Genomic DNA, 26,018 nt, shown 5'->3' with positions numbered 1-26,018 from the left:
CCTTCCGACGCATTCGTGGTGCCAAAAATCACCCCCCTGGGTGCTATGTGGGGTGGCATACGGAAGCCCAGATTGATTTTGATGACACCGAACAGGGTATTTTTGGCATTCAATCAATGTGTGCATTGTGTGATGTATCCTCTGCATATTTCGCGACACATCCAAACTCCACCCACTTCCACCCTCCACCCCATCCTGATATACGCATCAAGCGTGGCCAGAGATACTCATTATTAGTTCCCCCCATTGCCGCACCCCTAAAAAGCTCCACTGCATTTGCAGAACACACACAGCTAGGGTAGTTAATTAAAAACTATACACCCAGGCACATCGATTGGCAGAATTTTGCGCTCAAACACGCGAGAGGGAGGGTGGGAGAGGGGTCACGAAAATGGCCGTTATTGATTTTATTTGCATAATTTTTAAACTCTCATTAAACATTTTAGCGCCCAGATGGTGAAGTGCCAAAAACCACGGCTAGTTTAATAATTCTGAAAGAAAAAATATGATATATGTACATATTTGGTTTATTTGATGATGATGCTTTGAAATAGAGTTTTCAAAATTGAATGATAAAATATTTAAATTATGTAAAGTGAGGTACTTTTAAGCACTGTAAGCCTATTTGAATTTTGCAAAATTAAAAGAATGTTCTGATATCTAATTTATATTAGGGGTTAATAAACTTCAATAGAAAAGCAGAGATTTTCCAAGAGTTGTGTCTTTCAATTAAAAATCTGAAACTTTGTAAGAAGAAGTTAATTTAGATAAAACTAAAAAGCAACAAAAAAGCTCCCCATGCTGAAATGAAATTAGTCATGAAGGTTTAGACAGACATAATTTATTTTTGCACCACCAGCTATTGCCCACATTAATCATCCCCTCGTTGGTCACCTTTCACCCTCATTTTAAAACTATTCTGTTCCCATACTGACCCATAGTGTGAGGGTTAAAAAGTAAGCGAATGATAATTTGTGAACTAAAAATGCTGATAAATTGATAATAAATTAAACACGCCGTGAACTGATTAATTTTTTATTCATTCTGTTAATTCTTCACAAGCATACATATAACATTTTTCTCCCATTAACACGACAAAATAATTTATTTAATGGACCACGCGAGAGTCGGGAGAATTGTCGTGGACAAAACACACGCGTTGTGTTGATGTGTTGTCCATTGAGAAGCCAATTTGACTGTCAGAATGCCTATCATGCATTTTTCCATCCCACTCTGTATACTCCGGAAAATCCGCTCCTCCTAATTGACTCTTTCTGTCCAAATGCACCGAGCGAGTGATTTGCCTCTGTGATGCATTGGACGAATCCAACAATAAATTATTATTGGAAAGCATTCGCACATTGTGGCTGGATGAGTAGGGCGGTAAAAATCAAAATATACTTACCCCTACTTACTATGTGTTCAGGTGAAGGGACACCATTTCATCCCAAAGCTTTCAAATGCTTTTCACCATATATATGTACGTGAGACTGCTAATTGGCCCGAATGTACAGCTCATCAACTGATGCTGTCACGGAAGCTTTCGGAAATTGCAGGATGCATTTCAACTGCCAGGTTTCGAGATTAACGTTGATCAGGAGACCAATCTAAATGATTTGATTTTTCTTTTTGCAAAACTTTTTCTTACCAAATTTTCCTTAATTCAAAGACATTTTCTGAAGCAGAAAAAATATTAAAACAATAAATTAAATCCACAGAAAAAATAAAGAAAAGTTAATTTCATTGACCGCTCTTCCCATTTATCTGAATATGCAGCGCCAGGATTGATAAAAAAAATTGTCATGCGAAAAATCCCCGGAAAAGTGCATTTTGACAATTTTCTGGCCACGAATGCGAATTCAAATTTACACAAAATTTGTTTCAAATCAACAAAATATCCACGGTACGAATTGACAAAAAAAATTTCTCAGTGCGGGAGGAAATCAAAATGCTCACCGATGTGAAATGCAATAGAGGCTAAATTGTTATTTGTTTAATTTCCGGCTCCTGGTCAATAAAATTTGATTGAGGACTGAAAGAATGGGATTGTTTGACCTAAAAGTTCACCAAAAATTGGCTGATGTGTGTGCGACATTTAAGTTATACTCAATTTTTTGTTATTGAAATACTAATGAAAGAACACAACACAAAATAGAAAAAAAAATTGAAAGACATACTCAGACAGTTTATGTATATTTTTAAATATTATTCACTTATTTAACCTTTCATTTTTTACTCTCAACACTAATTTTGATGAAGTATTTACATTTTTTAATTAAAGATTTCATTCAATTTTTACACATTTTATTCCAAGAAAATATGATAAATAAAGCTTTTAATGATTTCTTATACAATGAAATTAATATTGCTAAAAAAAACAGTTTAAAGTAAATTAAAAGTTTTTAACATAAGATTTGAAAATTTATAGACAAAAATAATAACCTTCCTTAAGATTGAAAAGCAAAAAATATACAATTGATTAAAAAAATCAATTTTGATGTCTTTTAGTATGGCCTCCATACATCGCTATGCTTGGGAGTACGACACCTATTTGCCGCCCCTATGGTGTCCAATTTTTTCTCACTAGGCGTCTCTTCCATATCCTCAGGACTGGGTGATCTCTTGGTAGACGTAACCGGTGGTGAGAGACGATTCTCTGCTTCTTCTTTGGTTGCATTTCCCACATCGTGATTTGAATGCGAAATTAGGGTTACGGAGGAACGCTTAACGAGTCCAGGAGGAGATTCGGTGGATTCAGGGCTTGTACCGCCACGAAAAGTATTTGCCGAAGGGAGAGTATTGCGAAACCATGGGAAATCATGGTAATTCCCATAGAGTTGGGTATACAGCCACTGACTAGGTGGCGGGATAAGGGGTGCCTGGAGAAAAAGTTGAGCTGCAAGAGCAGGATTGAAGGGAGCATGATGAAGATGTCCTGAGAAGCCGGATAGAAGATCATTCGTCTTCTTCATGGTGGCAAGTGATGTCTCACAGGAGCTTCCGCGATTTATGAAGGATGTAAAAGCGCCCGTAGGCGTTGGGCTTCTCTTGTCTTCGTTATCCTCCAGAGATGACGAGTGTACAACCCGCGGTGACCCCGTTACTGATATGTTGTTGTCGCTCTCATAGCTTGCACCATCGACATTGTTGTTATTATCACCATTTTCATCCGTTAGCGTTGGTGTCCCACGGCCACCCTCACCACCCGGGGTCCCCACTGCTGTTCCCGTACCCAGGTGAATTGGTGACCCCTTGGGACTCGTTGTACTGTGCGGATTGCACGAGATTTGATTTAGCGCTGCCAAAATACAATTGATTTCAATTAAACATGGAGTGCAAAAGCCTCTAATCACTCATAATTTATGGTCACAATTGCGATTCCATCTCTCTCATACCCTTTCGTCAATCCCCCACAAATTCTGCCCAATCCTGCGCGCCTCAATAAACTTGCAGAACAGCTAATTTACTAACCACGTTTTGCACCTAACTGCAAACCGTAGTAGCAAATTGAATTTTAAATGCCCCAATAAGGATGTTAAGGAGGTCAAAAAGTGATTTCAAAAAATGAGGATTGATTTAAAAAAAATTCAATTACGTTTTTCTATCTATTTTGAAGAAAAGTAAAGAAATATTTAAAAGGACTTTTAATTACAAAATTCAGTATTTTTTTTTTTAATTTCTGACGCTTGATAAGTCAAATTCAAAAGGATCATCGACTTATCCAATCCATAATGTCCTTCATAAAAGCCATTGAGGCGAAATGGAGATGAGAATGGAATGCAGAAGGGGACACGATAATTATTACCTCGCGGTGAGCCATTCATGGACCGCTCCATGCGATCCATCGTCGCCAGCATATGTGGATTGAATTGCGGCGGGTGATGATGATGGAGAAACTGGGCCGGGGGAAAGTTGTGACGAGCACTCAGAGCACGCCAATCGCTTGCCAAGTGAGCCCCTGGCATTCCAGCCAAATGATGAGCAAATCCTGAAAGTAAAAAAAATAATTTTATTAAGTATGCATAACTATATAAATTATATATTTCTATTTTTTGAAAATTTTGAGATAAGTATAAAAAAAACTTCTTCTTTATGTTCTAAAAATTATTCTAAATTCCTAAATCAATGCAAGATAAAAAAAAACGTGAGTAAAATCTAATTTAAAAAAAAATGATAAAAGAACCATTTTAGTAGTTTTCATATTTATAGTTTTCCCATTTTTTTTCACTCTAAACATTCAAAGCTTTACATAGAAGAAACTTTTGTAGCTTTGTGATTGCAGGAAATTGAGCAATATGGCAGCATATCGATGATGAGTTTTACTGAAAAATTGGTGTGTGGTAAAATATAAGAATCCACATATATATAAATGAAAATTTTCTGAGAAAAAGCAGCATGAGTACTTAGGGTTGCACAGTAGGGAAAGCCACGATGACGGAGCTTTCTCGTGCTATGTTTGCTTCGCATATCTCTTTCACCCCCACGGACCGGATGAACTTTCTGGAGGAAATGAAGAAGCGAGAGAAAAGTTTCCACCGCGCGTTACCAAGAGATATGGGGGTATAAGTTTTGCCGGTGTGGAGGAGATGCGCGCCAAAGAATGATGAGTGTGCGAAGGAAAAGGAAAGATGAGGGAGCTTTCCTGCCAAGCTCTTTGTCTCACCAACCCCCAAGTGTGCTTCTGGAAGCTCTCGCTCTCTCGGTGGTGTGCAGTGAATGTCTGTGGAGTGCGGGCGGCTTTGGTGGAGATGCTTTGTGGCGCACCAATGGGACCACGCTGTGCCCCACTATACTCCACTTCGCAGCGTACCAGTGGCTAACCCTTTATCGCCGAAGGTTTCCTTACGGGACCGCATATTTGGGTTTTTAGTGGGGGAGCAAAGTTGGAAGCCAAGCGCTTCTCTTTCTCACGATGCTCGCACGTATGTACTCTCCCGTAGATGTTCTCCACTTCGCTTCCATCCACAGGCATTCCCAATCTACCCATCTCCGTTGCGCACCCACACTCACATCCCCAAAGCCACCCACAAAGCTCTCCCTCAAAAGTTCGTGGACACAGAAAAAAAATGAACATACATTTATAACACCACGACCATCATTTGAAAACCCACTCCACCATCCCACAGAATCCACACTCACATATACGAACAGCTTTGGTCTGCACCTCCTTTCTCTCTCGAAAATTTCTTCATCTCACCAGTAAATGCCGCCACCCACTTTCTCAATTTAACTCCTTTTTCCCTTTAAGACAATTCCCTGCAATTTTCCAACCCAATTTCCCATATACATTTTTCACGCAGAACCAAGGAAATGATAGCACATACAAATCTCTTTATCCACAATATGCTTCGTTTGCTTATTTCTTTTTTTTTTGCCTGATAAAGATATTCAAAAATTCATCAAGGATTCTTCTTATTAGGTTACGTCCTTCCATCAGGTCTGTGGCCATTTGTTTGGAAAAAAAGAAATAATTGAAAATCTCAAATCATCAATGTTAGTTTTCTTTCTAAGGTCACAATCTTCCAATTTTATGCAAAATTTATGCAATCAAAAATTAAAGATCTTGAAGTCTTAAACTTGTTAATCTTATGTATAATTTTTACAGCAATACAAAGCTAAATTTTTAGCAATACTTTATCTACAAAATCGTGATTTTAACAATTTCTCAAATATATTTTCAAGATCCAGAAAAAAATTATAAAATATTTAAGAAGAACAAACGTTAGCCCCGATTATTCTACAAATTATATGTGCATTTCAGTAAAGGTAAAATTATTTAAGATGGTACTTATTTGCCTGTATGATGCTTAACAAATTGATAACTCTTTATTACTTCACAAACTTTAGCTGATTAAACGTATTTTCACAAATATTCCAAACTCATATTTTCACAAAAAAGATTGCCAGCCAGCCATCTCTCAATTTGTCGCTCCTTAAGATAAGAGAGCTTCCTTACGGAGGAAGACTCACAATTTATTTCCTCGCCCTCAATGCTTCAGTGTCTCTTTAAGCCTTTCACAATTATTTCACACATTATTCAACCGTCAATTCAGATGCACAGAGTTGAAGGAAAATTGATGAAAATTAACGAAAGTCGAGTTTTTCAAGGAAAATGTTTGACTAAATGAAATCTTCTGGTTCGTCATATCTTTCTTAAATGTAAGATGTAAAGAAAGATTATAAATATCAAGTCAAAACATTAAAAATTGGTGTTGGCCACGAAATGGAACACCAACTAATTCCGTTGAATTTTCTCCATAGTCTGCATCTTCAGTCTAGATAAATGGCATTTCTAGCTCGCACACGCAAATACCGCGTTAGGGTAGAATGAGTCGTGAACACATCGAGATTCATTGTTTGAGGGAGAGATTTTTGGCGCGCTCTTCAACCGATTACATTACACATTGTGTGCATTAAGTCGCAAAATATATCTAGAGAAATCGTGAAAAGAGGGAGTTTAATGAGGTGGTTGCTTCTTATGGGGGATGCTTGGTTCACCATTGTCACCAATCCTATTCATTTTCGCCACTTCTGGCTCTTCAAAATGCATTTAAATTGAATTGTCTCCAAAGAGGAATTTTCGTGCAAGAAACATCTTCGGCGTATATTTGAATAGAATAGTATGAGTTTTTGATTTATAAAAATAAAAAATCACAACTTTAATGATTTTTTAAATAGAATTCACATTTTTCTTCATGATTTTAGTATATCGGGTTAAAGTCTCAGAATATGCGGTAATGCCAAAAACGATTTTTATATCAAAATATTGAAAATAAAACAATTTAATTAAAAATTTCCTGTTATTAGACGAATCAGCCATATAATATCTTGTAACAAATTTTTACTCCATCCATATGCTTTTTAGAATTAAAATTTTTTGTCGATATGGATGATATGTTAAAGTGAAATATAATTTTGTCGTGATATGCAAGACGACACGTTGTGGTGAGATCACCAAATAAGACTTTCATTATACTTCGTCAGACTCAGCAGTTCTCATGTTTTTCCCAACACTCACCCCTAAAATGATGAGAAAAGTGAAACTTCTGGCGTAGCTCTTCAACTTCAATATCGATTGACAGTTTTCAAATAGCTGATTATATTAAGGATATTTTCATAACATAGACGAAAATTCAATTACTTTTCAAATAATATATTTTCAACTCAAAAATTTCATGGGATTTTCAAAAATTTATGAAAATGTTAAAAGAAAATTCTAAGACTTAATTTAATATTTTTTTTATAAATACGAAAATTCTGTATAAAAACGGAAAATGATTCTCTTCATCACAGATATTTCCTTATAATCCATTATTCCTTTAAGTGATTTTAACCCTTTTTTGAGTATACCTACAATTTAAGTCATGTCGCATGTCAATTCGCAAGTCTGTCTCACTTTTGTGAATTGTGTGTGATAAACTTTTCCATAACATGACACCGAAAATGTCGAATAAAATATAAAGCGAAAACGCGGGAAAATTCTCCCCGAAGCAACATTACATTCATTCCCTTGGGAAAATCACTTGATGGGAGTGATGATGTGACACGAGGTAACGTGTATTACATGATGAGAAAGTAAAGCCAAAAGTTTGTGGAGAAAGCACCAAAGTGTCTTGAATTACCTTTGACATTAATTTGTAGATAAGTAAATTTTAATAATAATGGTATTTCACCCCCAAAAGTGGGATGGAGAATGTGTCGCGGGAAAATGGGGAGGTTCTTTCGCACGTCATTTGCATACATTTCTTTAGACGCATGGAAGGCAAATGGCTTTAATTATTACTAAATTATTTAACTTTCACCACCCACCGTGTATGCTGATCAAGGTGAGGAATGTGTGTGAGTGTAGGTATGCTCGCTCATCGCCAAATTTTGCACCTTCAACACAACCACCCCCTCACCAGTCCTTCCACGTGAATCTTTCACCGAATAATTCATTTATTTTACCTCTTTTCTTCCACACACACACACACCCTCCCTCCTCCTTAAACTTTGCTTGGAGAACATGATAATGAGGAAGTGCGAGGAACAAGCTTCAAATTATCGACTTTCTCCCCACTTTTAATTAATTATTTTCCTCCCCCAACCTCCCCGTTTGTATTTTCCTTTTCTTTCCTCAACCAGTATAAACGAAAATAGAATTAAATTAAAATCGTTAAACTAAAACTCTACGCAGAGAACTGAATTTCCCGACACTTCCTGCCCCATGGTAATGCTTAAATGACTTGGTGAGCGAAGATAAAAGTAATACAAAAACACATTTTATGGACTCATTATCTAAAACAGTTTCACATTCATTCCTTAAGCTTAAAGCAATTTCCGCCTTTGGTATAAACCTCATGAACATCAAGATCGTATGGACTACCCCCACAGAGCCACCCTCGCATGAGATTCAAGTAATCTCACGGTGAAAATGATTAAAGAGAACTGTGAAGAAATTGCTACATACTATATAACTAGAATAAAAGAAATCTTGCAACATTTCACCTTTTTTCCATCCCCACAGAAAATGGTTGTGTGGCTACTGTCTCAAAAATGTGTTACACTTTTCAGACACCCTTTTAATTTTATACCCATTTCAATTCCACCCCTCCTGAAAGGGCTCCAGCCCGTCGTCATCCTTTCATTACTAAAGGATGGTATGAGAAAATGAAGAGTAGAAGCCAAAAGAAGACAACAAAATGAAACATCCCGTTTAAAGTAGATAATTTTAGTTTCAAAAAAGAATGGAAAGAAAGCTTGGAATGTACCAGAAAATCATATCCTCAGTCTAGAATTGTCTCAACTCTAACGGCAAATAGTAATTATGTAGAATGAAAAAGAAATTCTCAGACTGTGAAGTTAATGGTTTCACCCCCTTTGTATTTTCACTGCAATTTCACCTTCGATTATTTGACACATTTTCTCCGGATTATTCGCTATTCTTTCCACCCTCGCTGTATTTATCGCTAACCCCTTTATCGTAATTATTTTTATCATCTACAAAAAAAAGCCCCAGGGAGCACGAAAATCAATTTATTTAATTGCTCCGATTGTCTCAGGAAAGATTGAGAAAATCATCTCGTAGTGCGAAAAGAATTTTTGTGGAGAAAGTCGGTGTATAGGAGAAAACTGGAAAATGTACCCAAGGAGAGAAATCGCTTGAAAATAGGGAAAATTTTCGAAAATCCGTCGGCAGGGATACGGCGAGAATTGGTCAAAATTTCGACGCCTTGACGAAAAATAGGGAATAAAAATCCCAATTTTTCTGTCGAAAGTTCGTCGAAAGCATCTTCCCTATTTCTGCCCAATTGGGAAGCTTTGTCGAAACGTGGCCGACCATATTTCGACGGACCGTCGAAATAGGGCAGAAATAGGGAAAATTTTCGAAAGTATGTCGACATGTATTGCCTTGATTTCCTCATTATTCTTCTCTTTCTCTCCAATGATATTCAATTCAAACAACATATTTTTATATTCTTCTGCTCTTTTCACACATCAGATGATTATATTGGGGCCTTCATGGCGTTATTTTACATAACAACAATAAAATGCCAAGACAAAATGGAACACGATATTAATAAATATTAATATTTTTATATTGCGACTTATCCTGACGCTTGGTCTTTGGAAAACCATGCCACACCCTTTTCCTGTTATGAATATTTGCCATAGGCGATAAAATGCCATTGCATTTCATAAAAATTTAATTTTTAATTATATTTTAATTGCACATAAAAAATGAAATTTCCCAAAACCTTGTTGAAAGTATTTTTAAAATTTCTTTACACATCCTGAAACATGTTGGTCCACTTATTTTGGATGCAAAAGTCTCAGATAATTAAAAAATCGAATTTAATTTTAGCAAGTAAATTTTTGATTTGCCGCGCACGAATAAGTACGCCATTGAGCTCATTAACCTCTAAACCTTAAAGTCCATCTGTTGACAAAATATGAAATCAAAAATCTGGAGAAGGGCAGAAATTGGGAAGAAATAGGGCAAAAATTGGGAAGATTGTCGAAAGCATGTCGAATATTAGTCGACAAGTTGCCTTATTTTTTCCCAATATTTAAGGAAATGGAGGAAGGAAAAATTTCGACAGACTGTCGACACCCAATTTCCTATTGGAAAGAGGGTCGAAACTTTTTCGAAATATTTTCCACTTGGTCTGCCCAATTTTTTTCCTTAAAAATAGGGCAGAAATTGGGCTGCTTGATAAGGAAATATGCCGAATATATTTCGAAAGATGATTTCCTTCCAAAATAGGGCAGCTACTTTCGACATATTTTGGAAATTATTTCGACATAGGGCAGCATTTGGGAAAGTAGGTCTCGTTGGGGTACGTTGCATGAAAATATTTTAGAAATTAAAATTCTTCTCTTTGTGGTGTGAAAAATGAGGCAATGAAATTAAAAATTCTTTTTTTTATCACGGTTAAACTAACCCCGTAAATGAATACCTCGCGAGCCATCTATGAACAATGAGCGTAGAATATATTTAAAAGCAATAGGGAAAAGGGGTTGAAAAGTGAGTTGCATGAGCGAGGACACATTTGCACGACCTCGTAAATATCAACCCCCACGTATGGAATTGATAAAATCCATGCCCTTTTCTCGCAAAAGGGTATAGAATTTAAATATTTGTCTGCATAAGCCCATGATAATATCATATTTGCCATCGTGATCAATATGCATGCGTGTTAAGTGTTTGTTTGATCAATCAATCAATCAATCATCAACACATATACACACATTTTCCACACAAGCCCCCTTTATGGAAAAGCCATTTGGCTGTCTTTGGAGGAACACCAACGTCAACATTCTACTTGTGATTTGCTCATATTGATTCAATTTCTTGTCAATTTTCCCTGTCAATAGCATTCAACACACAATTCTCCCAAAATATAATATACACAGCACTCTCATGCAGAATTTCACCGACTTTTCCGTCTTCAATACACCCCTTTCACACACACTCCCACCCCCTTTTTCAACCCAATCGACATTTCTATTCACATCCACGTTGGGGATATTAATATTGAGAGGTGACACGCGCTTTTTTATCCAGCCTGGAGTGAACATCTTCATCTTGATTCGTTCTTGTACAGCGGGGAGGGTAAGTAATTTTTTTTACTCAATTTACCACTATTTTGAGAGCAAATATTAAAATAGCATGTGATTTCAGAGGGTGATTTGCACCCTCTCTAAAAATTTTCTTTTATTACAAAGGGAGAATCAATCATTATTTCGTCTTGTATGCAAATGATTTTGTAACATATGTTCTGTATGAAAAAAAAATCACTGCGTGAAATATTAAAATTTTAGTAAATCAATAAAAAAAAGAAATATGTTAAATATACTTTTCTCAGAAATTCTATCAATTCTACTGGGAAGCAAAATCAATATTCCATGTTGCTTTTTCATAAAATACCTACAATATTACTCTACATAGTATGATACTTTAAGAAGAGAATATAGTTTAAATTTATATAAAACACATCGCTACTATGTATATAAAACAATATATCCATTCAATGTGATTGCCTTTTCGTCACTCTCTTTTATTAATTTTCTTGAATGAAATTTAATTTGGCTACAGCCACACATTTTTGCAACACTGCGAGCAAAGACGAAATTCTTGCGGGGAGAGCATTTTGTTGAGCAATAAAAATCGCATTATTTGTGCGACATACAATCAATATAAATTTCGGGGCATTTAAAATGAAATCAACCCCTCATTATTGGGCGAACAAGCCAGAAAATCACAAATTGTCTCCATGTTGCCAATGAAACACATATATAGGAAAGTAGGGGTTGACGGGAGTTTAAAGCAACACGCATGAACTTCGGGGGGTTGAAAAAGTGTCAATTTCTATTCAATAATGCCGACATCGTGTTTTATTTACCCATTTTTTGCACACCAAACTCACCCTTGAACTTTGCACCACACCCCCTACATACAATTTTGTCGCCGTCTTTGAGATGCTATACAACCCCTCCAATGTCACCGACAGGGGAGACACAAACATCACACATTTCTACCACCTCCTCGTACTCAACACCTCCTGAAAATTCACTCCCTTTTTGGTAGCGAGACTTGTGTTCTGCTGGATGTCTAAAGAAGAGAGAACCATGCAGGGAGGCAATTTGTAGGCAGCACAAAGAGACAGGAAAGGTGTCATTACATCCTTTTGCCCCATCCTCATTTGTGGCACCTCTTAATTTTATTTTCTTTGTCCCCTTTTTCCACTCTGACACCATCCTTCGTGCGAGGAAAATTGTATATTTGAGATGTGGTAAAAGCGGTACACTCCAAAAATTATTTTACATTTTTTTTTTTTGCTATAGAATTCTTAAAACAACCCCGTGCGTTATGAGCTTCCAAAACAACGATTAATCAAATTCAGAAAGGTTTAAAGCTTTTCTATATACCTAAATTGAGATTTCTCAATATTGCCAAAGCTAATCAGAAAATAGATATGGATGACACACCCTTTTGTGAAGCGTCTGGGTTCACAAATTCGTTGGTTTCCATGGTACAAAGGTCAGATAATCCCGGAAATACCTTTGGAATTTACATCCAAAATAATTCCCTTTTCAATGCTGGGGATTACTTTTATTACCTGTGGAGAGGACAATCTCAAAAGATCTTCCTCATCAAATCAAACATATCATCCCTCTACCCCTTCTTGGAAATTTCGCACTCAACTCACCTGACAGCTTAAATGGAAGACCACCCATTAAGGGATCTGGTGCAAATCTCTGGGGACCAAATGCAAATGGATGGAAGCCTTGGTGACGTATTTTCGAACGTGGTTCTCTCGGACCATCAACAGTCACCTTAATTGCTTTCGTGTATGTAGCAATTTGCATCGGAACAGTTGATATCACAATCGTAAGTGTGAAGCTCTTGCCTGGAACGATAAATTTAATTTTATTATTTTAAAGTTAATTGAATTGACATAAAAATAACAAAAATAAATTGATGAGAATTGAAAGCATATAGGATTAATTTGAATGCCATGAAATGTTCTTCTTTTAGTCTATTGAAGGATGACTGACTACAGCTAGATACATAGACAAGCTTTTTTTCAGGTTTTTCTTTGAAACTAAAATCAATTTATTTTTCAATATTATATTTTTCTTCTTTTGCAAAATACACGAAAGTTTGCTCCAAAACATCCCACGCGCGCGAAATCACTCAATTTGGGAAGAGAATCAATAAACTCGGCCGACAGTGCCAACCCCAAAATATCATAAATTGCATCCCACCACTCCTGTTTATTGTTTATTTTTCCCAAGTTGAAAAATCACTGAATTCACCACACCACCAAAAGCTTTTGGGAGTAAGAGGGAGAAAAAGACGGAAAAACAATGACTTGAAAAGACTCGTAAATATTTACTGATTTTATCATATTGCTGCTATTTTGCCCCCGATCTCCCCACACACTGCTTCTCCTTCCCATAGGGAACTTCCGCCTTCAATTCCCTCTACACGCTCTTCTTAGTGGAGATGGAAAAAGAGAACATCCGCCGCCGCTAAATCCACGCATGAAACAATCTAACCATTTGTCATCCCCTGATAAATTCAGGGGTAACAAGAAAGATGCCCAAATATTACACTCAGAAATTTCTTCATAACAATATGATAAAAAATATATTTTTTTTAAATTTAATTTTAAAAAAGAATGTTAATAAAAAATAATAAGGTAAATCAATTCCGGAAAATCTGGATTAAAAAAAACCACAGAAAAAAATATTAAATAAATCCTAAAACTCGCTGGAGTATTATTAAATGAAAAACGATTTTGTAGTTAAATTTTTCCTTTTGAATTGTGATTCTGCTTAGTGTAGTAAGAGCCACGTCATGGCTACACAGAAAGCAAAAGATCATGGTTGAAATCTTCATTGTTTAAGCATTACCCATATACAGAGAGATTTTCATCTTGCAGACATAAGAGGGTAAAAAAAGCTCACAGATCGTGAAGACAGGAAAATTATCTTCCCAATGGAATCCATATGAGAAGAGCAGGGGAAGAAAATCTTCTCAAAGAGGGCTTTACCTCCAAATCCCAATAAATCTACTCATAGATTATCATCTATGCTGTGTGATTATTGAGAGATTTACCTCCTCAAACGATGTACTTCCTATCATTTTACTGGGAAAAAAGCAGATTCCTCCCAGCCTCTCGTAAAACATGACAAATTGTATCTTTGACATGACTTTGTGGGGGTGATTTAATGTTTTCTACCACCGGAGGCAACGTGAAAACAATTAAATCAAAAGCAGGAAGCCGCCCTCGCAACAATGGATGCTCATTTTGGTGCCCCGAAGCGCTCAAAATCACTTTACTTTGGCACCCCTCAGCTGATGGAATCTTGTCAAGAGCTTTTTTTCTCTCTCTCTCTCAAAATACGATATTAAAATAGAACATTAATTAGTTCTATATTCTACGATGTAATAAATCTAATTTTGATTGGGATTATCCATGACAATGTCCTTTTTACAGACACACAAGGTATACATAACACTGAAATCAGTGAAGATGGGATCGTATACAAATAACTTATTAAATTAAATATTAGCCCCATCACCAACGAAAAACTCTTTGAATTTCCGCATAAATTCCACACTAAATGGGAAAGTGTTAAGAATGCGAGTATTTTCCAAAATATTTTATACATTTCGCAACTTTTTCCCCGCCCCAAAATCTCATTGGAAAATACTTTCTAGTCACGTATATTGGCGTGTGAGGGTGGAATTTTCAGTGGTTCGGGTGGTTGGAAAAACGAAAAGATATGTGGAATGCGATTTCTCGGTGTGAAAATGAAATGGAAAGATGCTAAAGCTGGAAGATTGTTGTTGACATTTTGACAAATGCTTAAATAACTTTTACCATCCTTAAACATCATGACAGCATGATCTATGAGCGGAAAATTGAAATCGATGAAATATTCAATTTTCTCCATGAAAATAAGTCTCAGCTTTGTTTGGCTCCTTCCGCGTGGACACCGTGGGGTTCCCTCTTTTTTTTCTCTGATCTCAAACATATTTCGTATAGGGAGTTTATCTTTTCGGCATTTGGCCAGAGAAGCTCTGAAAATGTGGCCAAGCAAGGGGCTTTTTGTTCATGCGAATTCCTTCTATCGCGTTCCTCTGAATTTTGTAGCAAAATTTTCTCCACCATAAAATTTATAGTCTCATCCCATCTGAGCGAATTGGGAGAGAGAGAAGGGGGGAGGGAGTCATGGGTGTTTTGTTTCTCCAGTTTTAGAATTATTTCCCTTTTTGCCAAAAAGGCCGAGCTGAGGAAGTTTTGGCAAAAGGAGCATATACAGAAAGCAAAGTGTGAGGGAGAGAATTGTTTCTGGGGAGATTTGTGAGGCCTCAAAAATGCTCGAAATGGCGCAAAAGCACACCATCTTTTCTCAAATGTGGTCATTTTGTTGAATAAATAAATTTAACTTTTCTCACCACTAAATATGTGCATTCAGTGGTGCCCATTTTTGGCTCCACTTCACGGCGAGTAATATTTTATATTCAGAACTGTAGAAAGTCTCGATGTGAGAGTTTTAATTCACTAAAATTCTTTCGTATTCAATGCTGTGGTTGGGGGTTTTTAACACTTTCGTAACTTTTTTTTACAACGTAATTTCAATCTTGTTAGAAAACTCTAAAACTCATATATTATGTATAGAATAAGATGTACATAATGTACAATTTCAACCAACTCAAAAAAATTTTAATCCACGTCCCATCGTTTGATTGATGGGGACGTTGGTGTGATGGTGCTTCTGAAAGGAAAGATTCATGGAAACTGCTGGTGTGCAGATGATGAAGAATCAGAAGAGGATTCGAGAGCAATACAATGGGTGACAATGGGAAGACAGTAATTGCTAAGCAACGCTCTTGATACGCTTCGTTTCTTAAATTCTACTCCTCTTTTCAAACCATTCCCAGTTTCGGTTCCCATCCCCTCACCGAAAGAGACCTTCCAGACAGCACAACACTTGATTTTTATGTTTTATTATTTCGCCTTGCTCTTCCTCTCGGGCTCCTTGGCAATTTTTATCCAACAGAGCGGGGTGGGATTTTTTTGGGTGTACGGTTTGGAAAACGATAGGGAGGGTGCAAAAAAAGAGACACACCAGAGAATCAATGTATAAAATCGAACAAAATCACACTGCTAGTGGGGAGGTAGGGAGGTCTTTAGGAGGAGGATTTGGGTGGAAAAGTCATGGTTAAGAAGTCACCAAAGAATTGAATTCTCTCAACAAGAGTCTCACTCTGCAAATTCCTCCTGGGAATACATAGCAAAAGTGTTCCAAAAAGAAGGCAAAAAAAGAGAATCAATTTCATGTCACAGAGCATGTGTTCAGAATTGAACGAGACTTTTCGCAAACTGAATGTGACTCTCTTTATACCCTTTTCGTCTTTTGCCCCGGAGAGAAACTTCAAAATGTTTGGAATTAACAGAGAAAGAATTTCAAAAGCGCGAGGCAAGATATATCCTACAAGATGATGAAAATATTTCTCTTATACTGATTTCACTATTTGATGTGTATTCCGCGCGAAGATTGCGAGAAAGGAGCACAAGTTGGAATTTTCAGAATTAAAACACCAAAAGCTCTTGAGTGGGCAAAAGCGAGGAAAAAAAAAAGTCAAAGAGCAAAGTAGAGGAATTTTTCATTGAACTTTTGAGATGGAAACATGAAAAGCTCAATGCTTTTTCATTTGATGGTGGAAGTCAGGCGAATGGGAAGACGTAGGAGGAAGAAAGTATGGAATTTTTAATTATGTGAGATTGTATGTGGGATTATATACGAACGAAACATCTCCTCTGGTGTGTATATTGATTTACAGTAGATTGTGAAAAGTCAAATATTTCAAGGAAAAAAATCCATGAGAGCTCTTTGTATACTTCAAAGTAGAAGGGGCGTAAATGAGAAATTTTACAGAAGCTGCAAAATACTAAAATTACCAAAATATTAATTAGCTTAAAACACCCCCAAAGAGCACCAAAATTTATAATAATGAAACCACTTCAATCTACACAAAGACACACAAGCGCAGGAGAGTTTAAAGCTTCAAGACAGACAGGATTGAAAAGGGATACTGATGGGTAAGCAAGGCTCAAATAATTCCACTGTTGCGTGTACAAATTAATTTTTATAATTTTCATCGATTAAAAAAAACATGAAATTGATCAAAAAACGTCATCAACCGTCGGAACTTTAGTTAGAATTTTATTTGTACCACTATAAGTAAATAAGATCCTGGAGGTAAATAAATTAATTTTAAAATGATACCTATGTAATTTTCAATATTTTAATTAAACTTTCAAATTTCTGATTTAAAAAATAGTGACGAAAAGGCCTATCTAATCAATTTATTTAATGCACTTTAAATTTTAAGGACAATCGAGGGGTTTTTTGTCATTACTTAAATATTCTAATCATGACAATTTCCTGGAAATTCTTATAATTCTCCATAAAAGTTCCTTTTTTCTGTCTGTTTAGCTTCTCATCGACCCAAAAAATCCAAATTTTCGCAAATCTTTGGCAATATAAAGGATTAAACACCATGAACGAAAATTAACTCACCTTGCTGCAAAATAAGGGTAAAATGCGAAGAAGCTTGAGAGGGAGATTCATTTTGCAAAGAGGGCACAAAAAGGGTTTTGAACCTTTTGCCAGTGGAGGAATAAAGTGTATGAGTATGGTGGGGTGTGTGAGAGATGAGAGTTAAAACACAAACAAGGATAATTAATACCCTCTCAAATTTAAGCCCCGAAATGCCTCACAAGAATTCTATCCACAAAATTTGCTCCTCATCTTCTTACTTAACGATGAAATATGTGAGATTGTACTTGAGTTTATTGCGATCATTAATTTTAATAATTTTATTCATCACATTTAGCGTCATAGTTGGAAGAGTTGTGCACGCCCTTTTGAGTGTGCGAGGTGGTTTCTTCTTTTTCAAGGATAAAATCCCACTTCTTCGTGTTTAGGAAAATAAAGTACAAATGAGATTTTCACCGGGGGCAGTAAATTGAGCAATAGGGTGTAGGTGAGAGAGAGAGAGGGAAAGAAGAAAGCGTTGAGAAATTATTGATGCAGGAAATATGATTTATAATTGCAATAATTACCGTATTTCGTGGTAAATTATAGCACGAAAAGCGAGGCTTCCCAGCATGATAGGTACTCCGAGGGAAGGCCAGTTAGCAAATAAGGTGTAAAGGATTGAGTCAAGTGAATGAAGGTGGGGTTTTCTCCAAAACTGTACACTTGGGAGCTATGTAAATTCAATCTAGAATTTATGTGGATGCTACATCATGACATATCCCCCTTGAAAGGTGCCTCGTGTTTGTATGCCTTTCATTTGGCACACCAGCTCCCCCCCCCCCCTTCTTCCTCATATTTATGATGTGAGTTTCGGTGGGTGGCAAAAGGAGAGTGTAACATGTGTGTAAACAATCGTCTCAGGCAGATTGTAATTACGTGTCACGACACTAATGTCATCCAAGCAGAAATTCAACATGCAAAGATGTCCTACTTATTTGCATTGCTCGCTTTATTAAATTGGTTTAGACTTTAGCACTTTGAAAGAAGAAGTTTTTTCTATAATAAATAATTTCCTATTAAGGTAAATCTTAAACTGAACAGATGTTCCCAATTATTTTACACGTATAAGTACAGGTGATTAAATATTTTTAATTGAAGATCTGAAACTTTCTTTAGGGCATTAAAAATTTAAGGAAAAAAACCATTAATTTATAAAGTAAATCTTCGAACGTGATAAAATTCTAACAAACCTCTTCTGCATTCCATCACAGACAATTCTTATCGATTTCCTAATGAGTTTATTTTTCTTTGTTTTATATTACATTTCACAATAAATTGTTAAATATTTTCCTTGATATAATACAACATTTTACATGCAATTCTCAATTTAAAATCCATTAGACTACCCTACTTGTGACAGTAGAAAGCATAGACCAAGACGATATATTTTATATACATATATGTACATATTTTTTGTGCGGGTGTTGTTTTAAAAATGAGATCATCATCATCCATTTATTCACTCCATAAATAAATAAAATTGTCATGGTTGTATCTTAAAACAACCCTCAAAGGAATACCAAGTAGATTCTAATTTTTCTTTCTTCTTATTCTCATTTCCTTTTCATGATACCTCCACGGCATCAACCCCCCTATGTCTTTCACATGCAAACTTCCCCGGGAAAAATAAAATGAGAATATTGGTGAACAGAGAAAGAAGTATATCCGGTTCCGTTCAACAAGATGAACGAGAAAGAGGCGTAGAAATTTCTCCCTGGACTGTTCATTATCCTTCTTCTTCATTTTCATCCATAGTGGCCACATTTTTTTCACCCACCTCAAATTCACCTTCCGTGAGCCTTGATGGAAATTTAAGTGGAGGGCTGTAATTATAATTCCACCCCAGTGACTTTCCCTTCACTTGAAATGGTAAAGGTAGGTGTTTTAATAATTTACATCTAAAAGGAAAAAAGGGAAAGATGCAAACCGAGGGACGGAAGAACAAGTGGCAAAATTATGTCTCTCTGCCTTTCCCTTAAGCCTCGGAAATCTCATACCCTAAGTGGTGCAGTAAACAACCACCTTTTCAGCAACTAATTCCACTTTAACGCCAATTTTTCATGACTTTATTTAAATTGTAATAAATTTCCAAAGAAACTTTCTGGTTTGAAAGCAAACAAAAAAAAATGACAAAAAAACACAATCACAGCAAAAGACGAAGTAAGAAGTAATGACGATGATGATTAGGTTTAGGGTGGAAAATGGATTTTCCTCTTTAGCAGGGAAGGCAAAAAAAAGATGAAAAATAGCTTCATCAATTGATGAAATACATCTCTTTCCCAAATGTCTGAAAATCACCCAAAAAGAAGGGGATACTTTGCCTCTTAATGTTCATCTTTTAGCGCTCATCTCAATAAACAATGAACCCTCATGAATACACCACGAAGGGAAGACACGCACAATATTTGATCTCCTAAAAATGCGGCTTTGCATTGGGAAATTGTAAATTTGAGAACACGAGGCTTATCTCTAATTAAATTCAATTTTAGAATATCTTGGTGGCACTACAGGGGTTGAAGGGTGCGGATTATGGATTCTTATTCCCCCTCATTTTCTACTCTCACAAAAATCTGAATTGAATGAGAAATTAACACCGAAAAATCTCAAATGACACCTTTTTTCTGCTCAACGACACAGTCTTAGGTTGTACCTCCCTTTGATGGTTTTATTACGTTTAAATTTCCTTAAAAATATCCGCTCATAAAAATCGAAAGATGCTTAATTTTTTCTATAAACATATATATAGTGCTTTTTCGCTCATGCGAAGCTTAAGAGGCACATTTTATATTCACCATACCTATCAATTTTAAAATTATTGAGTTAAAAAAATTCAGATAAACAGAAAATATTTCCATTATCAACAACGTCAACGAATATAATGGCTTTTGAAAACTTATTCACTAAATAAAAAAAAAATATTTTTTTGATCTATATTCAACATAAATAATGCCACTCTTTCATACTTTGAGCGCTTTTATCCAAAATTATTTACCTACCAGCAAAAAGATTAAAAAGGACGATAGGGACGCAAATTAGTCACCCTTCAATAACTTTTACTCTCTCATGACTTTGAACTCTTTTCGCATCATTAAGCACTAATTTTTTAAATATTTTTCCTTTATCGCACTTATTGAGAAGCGTCAAAAGGGCCCACGTTAGTTAATTGGACCAGATGTAGGAGACGTGCTTAAATCAACACTGTATTTTTCAGCAAACAAGGATGGTGATTGAGTAAAAAATTTATATGGAAAAAAGTGACATACTCTTACCTCTTCCGCTACGACCTACAAACCGCAAATCGTTGAATTTAGCCACTTGATTCTTCATCACGGCTGTGCTATTTCGCAATTCGCCACAGTAGTTCTCATCATTTCCCGCCATCACGGTGACTAAAGTACCATCACCGACCTCACCAAGTGCCACCACTTTGAATGCCACCGGGAGGGTTTTATTTGATCTCCAATGCTGAGGTAACACCGTGCAGACCTATCCACGAGGAATTTTGTTCAATTAGTGAATTAGGAAAATTGAATCATGAGAATTGTTTTTTTTTAATGGAACTGGGAAAATAAGAATTGTCATTGAAATGAAAATTGGTCAGACCATTTCCCGGGGAAATTTTGAATAAAAAAAAAGAAACTTACAACATGCGGACATCCCGTTCGCACCAGTTCTCCTGGATGCTCAGCCATGAGCCCCTCCAGGGTACGTTCTGCAAGATTTTCCGCTGTAAGGACAGTCATAGATGAATTGCTACCACTGGAAGTATTAGCTGTACTCCCTGTACCACCACTACCACCACTCGTGCTGTTCATTTGCATTTCAGAGCCCTCCAGAGGCACTGAATTCGTTGTGGAACTCACTTCGGATGCGAGGTGCATCTTTTTGATACAGTTTCCCAATCCCACTATCACTCACACTTCACCGAATTTTCCTATAACATATCCTCATGAAAATTCCCAAGGAATTCCTCCACCATATCACAATCCCTCGAGTTCCTCCTTCCTCCTACTTTGGCATGTCTTCACCAGAAATCCCTATTTTTTTTAATAGAGCCGTCTCGGCATGTGAGAAAAATTCTCCACGTCACTTTTCACATCCCAATTTGGTGGATTTTTTTGTCCTGGTATACAGTGCCTCACATCGAAGACAGGGAGTCCTGGATAGGGAGAAGAAAAATCAGTGAGATTTTTTATGAATCCTGGGGTAAAGAGATCAAAGGGATATTCCCTCCTTTTTATAACTCCCAAACATGTCACACAAATTTTCTTCCGCCAAATTTACAAAGAGAACACATTCACGTCAGACTTTATAAAAATTCCAGTATGGATGATGGTTAGAAGTCGGTCCTTAGAGGAGCGTTCAAAAGTCACACATCAATGGGTGTTTCGAAGGGAATAAAAATCACTGCCAATTTCTTTTCTTTCCATCACTCCTAAAAAAATCCACGCATCCCCCTCCGCTATCCATAGAAATCTCTGCACGGTAGCTATCAACAAGTAAAGAGAATCATATAAGAAATTACTTCAATTTTGTGTGCAAATGAATCACTTTGAACTTACTGCTGCCAAACCGTGATTTAACCGCGAGACTCTGGGATAAATTAAGAGTCATCCTGCAGCAATTATAGTGTCACAGTACCGACAGAGCTTCAATAAAATGTGCATGTGAAAATGCAGGCGCAAAAGCGCACACATTTGGTGGGATATTTCACGACAGGGTGGCATTTTTAAAATTACACGTAAATTTTCAAAAGTCCTAAACATCCACCATGTAGGATGAACCGCGCGGGGGCAAAAGCTGTTTCCATTGTTTCCACCTCAAAATCAGGGAAATACGGTGGGAATTTCCATGGGGTAGTAATTACAGCATTTGTAATAGACCGGATTTGCACACCTGCAGGCACAAAATCTCACTCATACACCACATTCATCACACTTTTGGCTGATCCTAACAGAACAACAAATTTAGCCCTTAATTTAGAAAATTCAGAGAAATATTCAACATATTAAAGTTTTTATGTGATATTTAAAAATTAAAAAATAAATAAATTCTGTTTTTGTAAAAGTTAACCCTTATTAGCCATTAAACTATATTTATTTGTACGCTTAACAAATTTTTCTAGCAGACTGTATAAAATGGCATAAGAATTTTTTATTTTAAAAAGAAAAAAAAAGTTGTTGCAAAATTTCAAGAATGTTAGTCAAGAATTGGCTTTCCTGGAAGATTTTAAAAAATTACTTTATGACAATTTCAATATGAAAACGTACAAAATCACAGAAGAAAAATTTCTCCTATATTATTCTACAGAGTTTTGAAAACTTCTCAAGATATGTAGATAAAATCAAATAAAATAAACAAAAATCAAAAATTTTCAAGTTCTTAGCCATCATTTTGATATAATTTTTATATATAAGACAAAAAATAAATTTTTTATCAGTTTTACAAAATGAGTTTTAAAGGCCTATAAGTTCACATCATAGATTATATTCATGTTTGTTAAAAATTATTTCAAATCTTGTTTGAAAAACTTTCGTGAAGATTCTTAAAGCTACATATGTATATTAAATAAGTTTATCAAAATTATCGTAAAAGTTCAAATTTTTAGAAATTACCTTAAAAAATATTAAACCCAATTTAAGTTTTGTATCCTTAATAAATCCTTTTATTTTCTTCACTTTTTATTCTTTTTATATTTTAATGTTTTTTTTCTAAAATTTGTGTATGATCGAAATAATAGAATATAAAAAAGTTTTCCAAATTTTATGCAAATTCCTGTAAAGATTTTTTTCATTATTATTTAAAAAAAAGTTTTTTTTTGTATTGCCTAAATTTTTTTTAGATTAACTAAAATAAACTGAAATCAAACAGATGGTATAAATTTGGTGTTTTCAGGAAAGTTTTGTGGAACATCTTGCGTGTAGAATAATCCACCCAAACATACTCCACCCAATTTTCACATAATCCTCATATGGTTTGTCTTCATAGAGAGAAATCACTGAAGGAAAAACTAATGAGAATCCCACAAAACACTCACTTGTTAGACACAATCACAAATGCTGAACTTGTCTTGAGACTTCACTGAAAATTTCCTCCAAGACGTCAGATGCTTGGAAAAGTCCGTGGAGAATTTTGTGGTATTTTCCCAACATGAGACTTCAGAACCGCAAAATCCGCACAGCTTGTCCACTTCTTGGTGGTGTTTTTTTTTAATTTAGAGGATGAAGAGAGTAAATAAGTTTTAACTCGTGGAAAATTAAGTGCAAAAACTGTGGTCACTGATCCAGGGGATGGTGGCGAAAGAGTTGGGCTTTTGCGGGAAGATGTGCGATAAAAAAGTGCCGAGCCGATGCTATCGAGCAGATGTTCATTGAAAGACTATCTTGCGGTAAGTCCAAAAAGTCCCTCTCAAGTCATCATCATCTTTTCTTAGCTTGCCTCGATCACCCACGTCACCCACTTCTAATGGTCCCTCCTGCCTCACCCACCCATCCCGCCGTCCTCTCCAACTTCCCATCCACCTCCGACCAATGTGTTGTGGCCAAATGTTGTGGCGCGCGTGAGGGGTGGTTGTCGGTTGGTAAAAGTTGATCGGTTGTTGCGGGACTCCTCGTCGTCTTCCACAGAATTTTCCATGCCCACCCAAAAGATGAGATTGTCCCCCGCAATGTGCCCGAGTGAGATGGTGGCATGGTATTGGTGGAAAAAAAGCGAGATGGCAGGAGGGTGAATGTGGAGCCAGTAATGTTGATTATCGTCTCCCATCCGCGGCGAGGGGGGTTACCCGAGGAGGATGCCATCGCCCGCGTATTTTACCGCACCTACAAAAAAGCCTCAAAATGAGGGCGGAGCCTTAACAACAACCACCAGAGTAGTACATTTTTCAGCCACATCGTCGTCGGTGGTTGCCTCTTTGGTGCACCGCTACGTCCTCCGCACAAACCTCTAAACGTCTTCTTTTACCCACCCAAACCTTTCTTTTCCACCGCACATATACACACACACAAACACTTCCTGGCAAAAAGGGATTGCGCGCTTTTCTCCAGACAACTTTTCCAAAGAGCAGTGGGAAGCACTTGTGGCGTGTCTCATGGTGTATTTTATGGCATACCCTTCACACACAACTAAAAAGCAACCCACAGATGGTTTCGGGGTGAACCTGGAGAAGAAAATTGCGAAAAAGAAAGACATTTCCCCGCATTTCCCAGCGCGCGAGCAGGACCATTGCCACCCTGGGTCCGGGGGTGCGACAGAAATGACTGCTAGACCCCAAGAAAAGAATTCTCCTTCAAGTCTCGCATTTCTTCGAAAACTTTCTTTGGTAAACGCAGAGGGGTGCGATCACCCCCGCGTGTGCGATGGCAAGAATAACAGCCAGTCACCCTTTTCTGGTTTTCCTCCACCACAAGAAAATTCTTATATGACACAACTACACCCACAATCCCCTAATGCGCCCACTGAAAAATTTCACAAACATTTCCATCGCCTTACTTTTTCTTCAAGACGCATTGCCTTTTTCCATTCCACGAAGAACTCTCACGGAAGACGGACGCAGTAGAGACGTGCACAGGATGAACTTCAGCGACGGTATCACGCATCTCTTGACGAGGAGATATTGAAGATTTTTAGCATCATAACGTACAATTTAGGGGTGTTATTATTGTTTTTGGCGTTTTTGGCACTCACATTTTCATCTTCGCGTCACTAAAGGGATTTAAGAGTTACGGGATTAAAAACTGAAAAATTCTTTTACCAATATTAAGTTCGAATCCAATCAAAAAAATCATTAGACGAGAATATTCCATATTTACCTACTTCCTTCGATATTTTTTCGTGTTAAATACTAATTAACTCGGTAACATACTAATTAATTTTTTATCCCATGTGAACCATATACCTTTAAATTTTTTATGTTCTTTTTTTTTGCTTCGTTTTTCTGTTTTACGGTTGTAATATTAAAAAAAAAAAAAGTCAATCATAACGCGTCCAGTTATAAGAGTTGGTGTCCCACAACGTGTAGAAGTTTGTTTATGCGTTGTAATACTATTTGTGAGCAGTATAAGTAGGCAAAGTTGATTTTTTTTTGTAAAATTCAGAAATTTGATGGATAAAAATGGTTATATCTCTGGTTCTATAAGACCTACAGAAATTTCTTGACCATTTTTGGAAAGGTCTTGAAATAAGCTATTATTTGATATATATCTCAATGATTTTTAAGATCACCTCTAGAACACAAAATGGCGGATTTTTGTTGCACAAAGAGTTTTTCGCATTTTTTGTCCTGAAGGAATGGTTCTAGATGTTTCTGATGTTCTAGAAAGTTGTAGATAATTGCAAGACCTTTAATTTGATACAAAGTTGAGCAAAATTGGACAAGCGGTTCAAGAGATATGGCTCTTAGAACTTTTCAAATG

At 36.5% G+C, this 26,018-nt stretch overlaps 1 protein-coding gene across 2 annotated transcripts; it reads right to left on the bottom strand.

Moving 5' to 3' along the window:
- Positions 1-2,164: 2,164 nt before the first annotated feature.
- LOC129789644 (uncharacterized) lies at positions 2,165-24,133 on the bottom strand. 2 transcript variants are annotated; one of them, XM_055826633.1, is made up of 6 exons: positions 23,642-24,133; positions 21,249-21,763; positions 20,874-21,090; positions 12,693-12,893; positions 3,806-3,988; positions 2,165-3,298 (listed from the first exon to the last, which is right to left on the bottom strand). In XM_055826633.1, the coding sequence occupies exons 2-6, from the start codon at positions 21,483-21,485 to the stop codon at positions 2,505-2,507; spliced, it is 1,632 nt and encodes a 543-aa protein (XP_055682608.1). In that variant the 5' UTR covers positions 21,486-21,763; positions 23,642-24,133; the 3' UTR covers positions 2,165-2,504. The 2 variants fall into 2 exon arrangements, with proteins under 2 accessions (XP_055682608.1, XP_055682607.1); XM_055826632.1 differs by having other exon boundaries at positions 20,868-21,090; positions 23,642-24,119.
- Positions 24,134-26,018: the final 1,885 nt, after the last annotated feature.

This window comes from Lutzomyia longipalpis, chromosome 2 (genome assembly GCF_024334085.1).
Source record: "Lutzomyia longipalpis isolate SR_M1_2022 chromosome 2, ASM2433408v1".
In the NCBI taxonomy this organism is placed as follows: domain Eukaryota; kingdom Metazoa; phylum Arthropoda; class Insecta; order Diptera; family Psychodidae; genus Lutzomyia; species Lutzomyia longipalpis.
The sequence above is the reverse complement of the archived record's forward strand: the minus strand, read 5'-3'. Positions and strand labels throughout refer to the sequence as shown.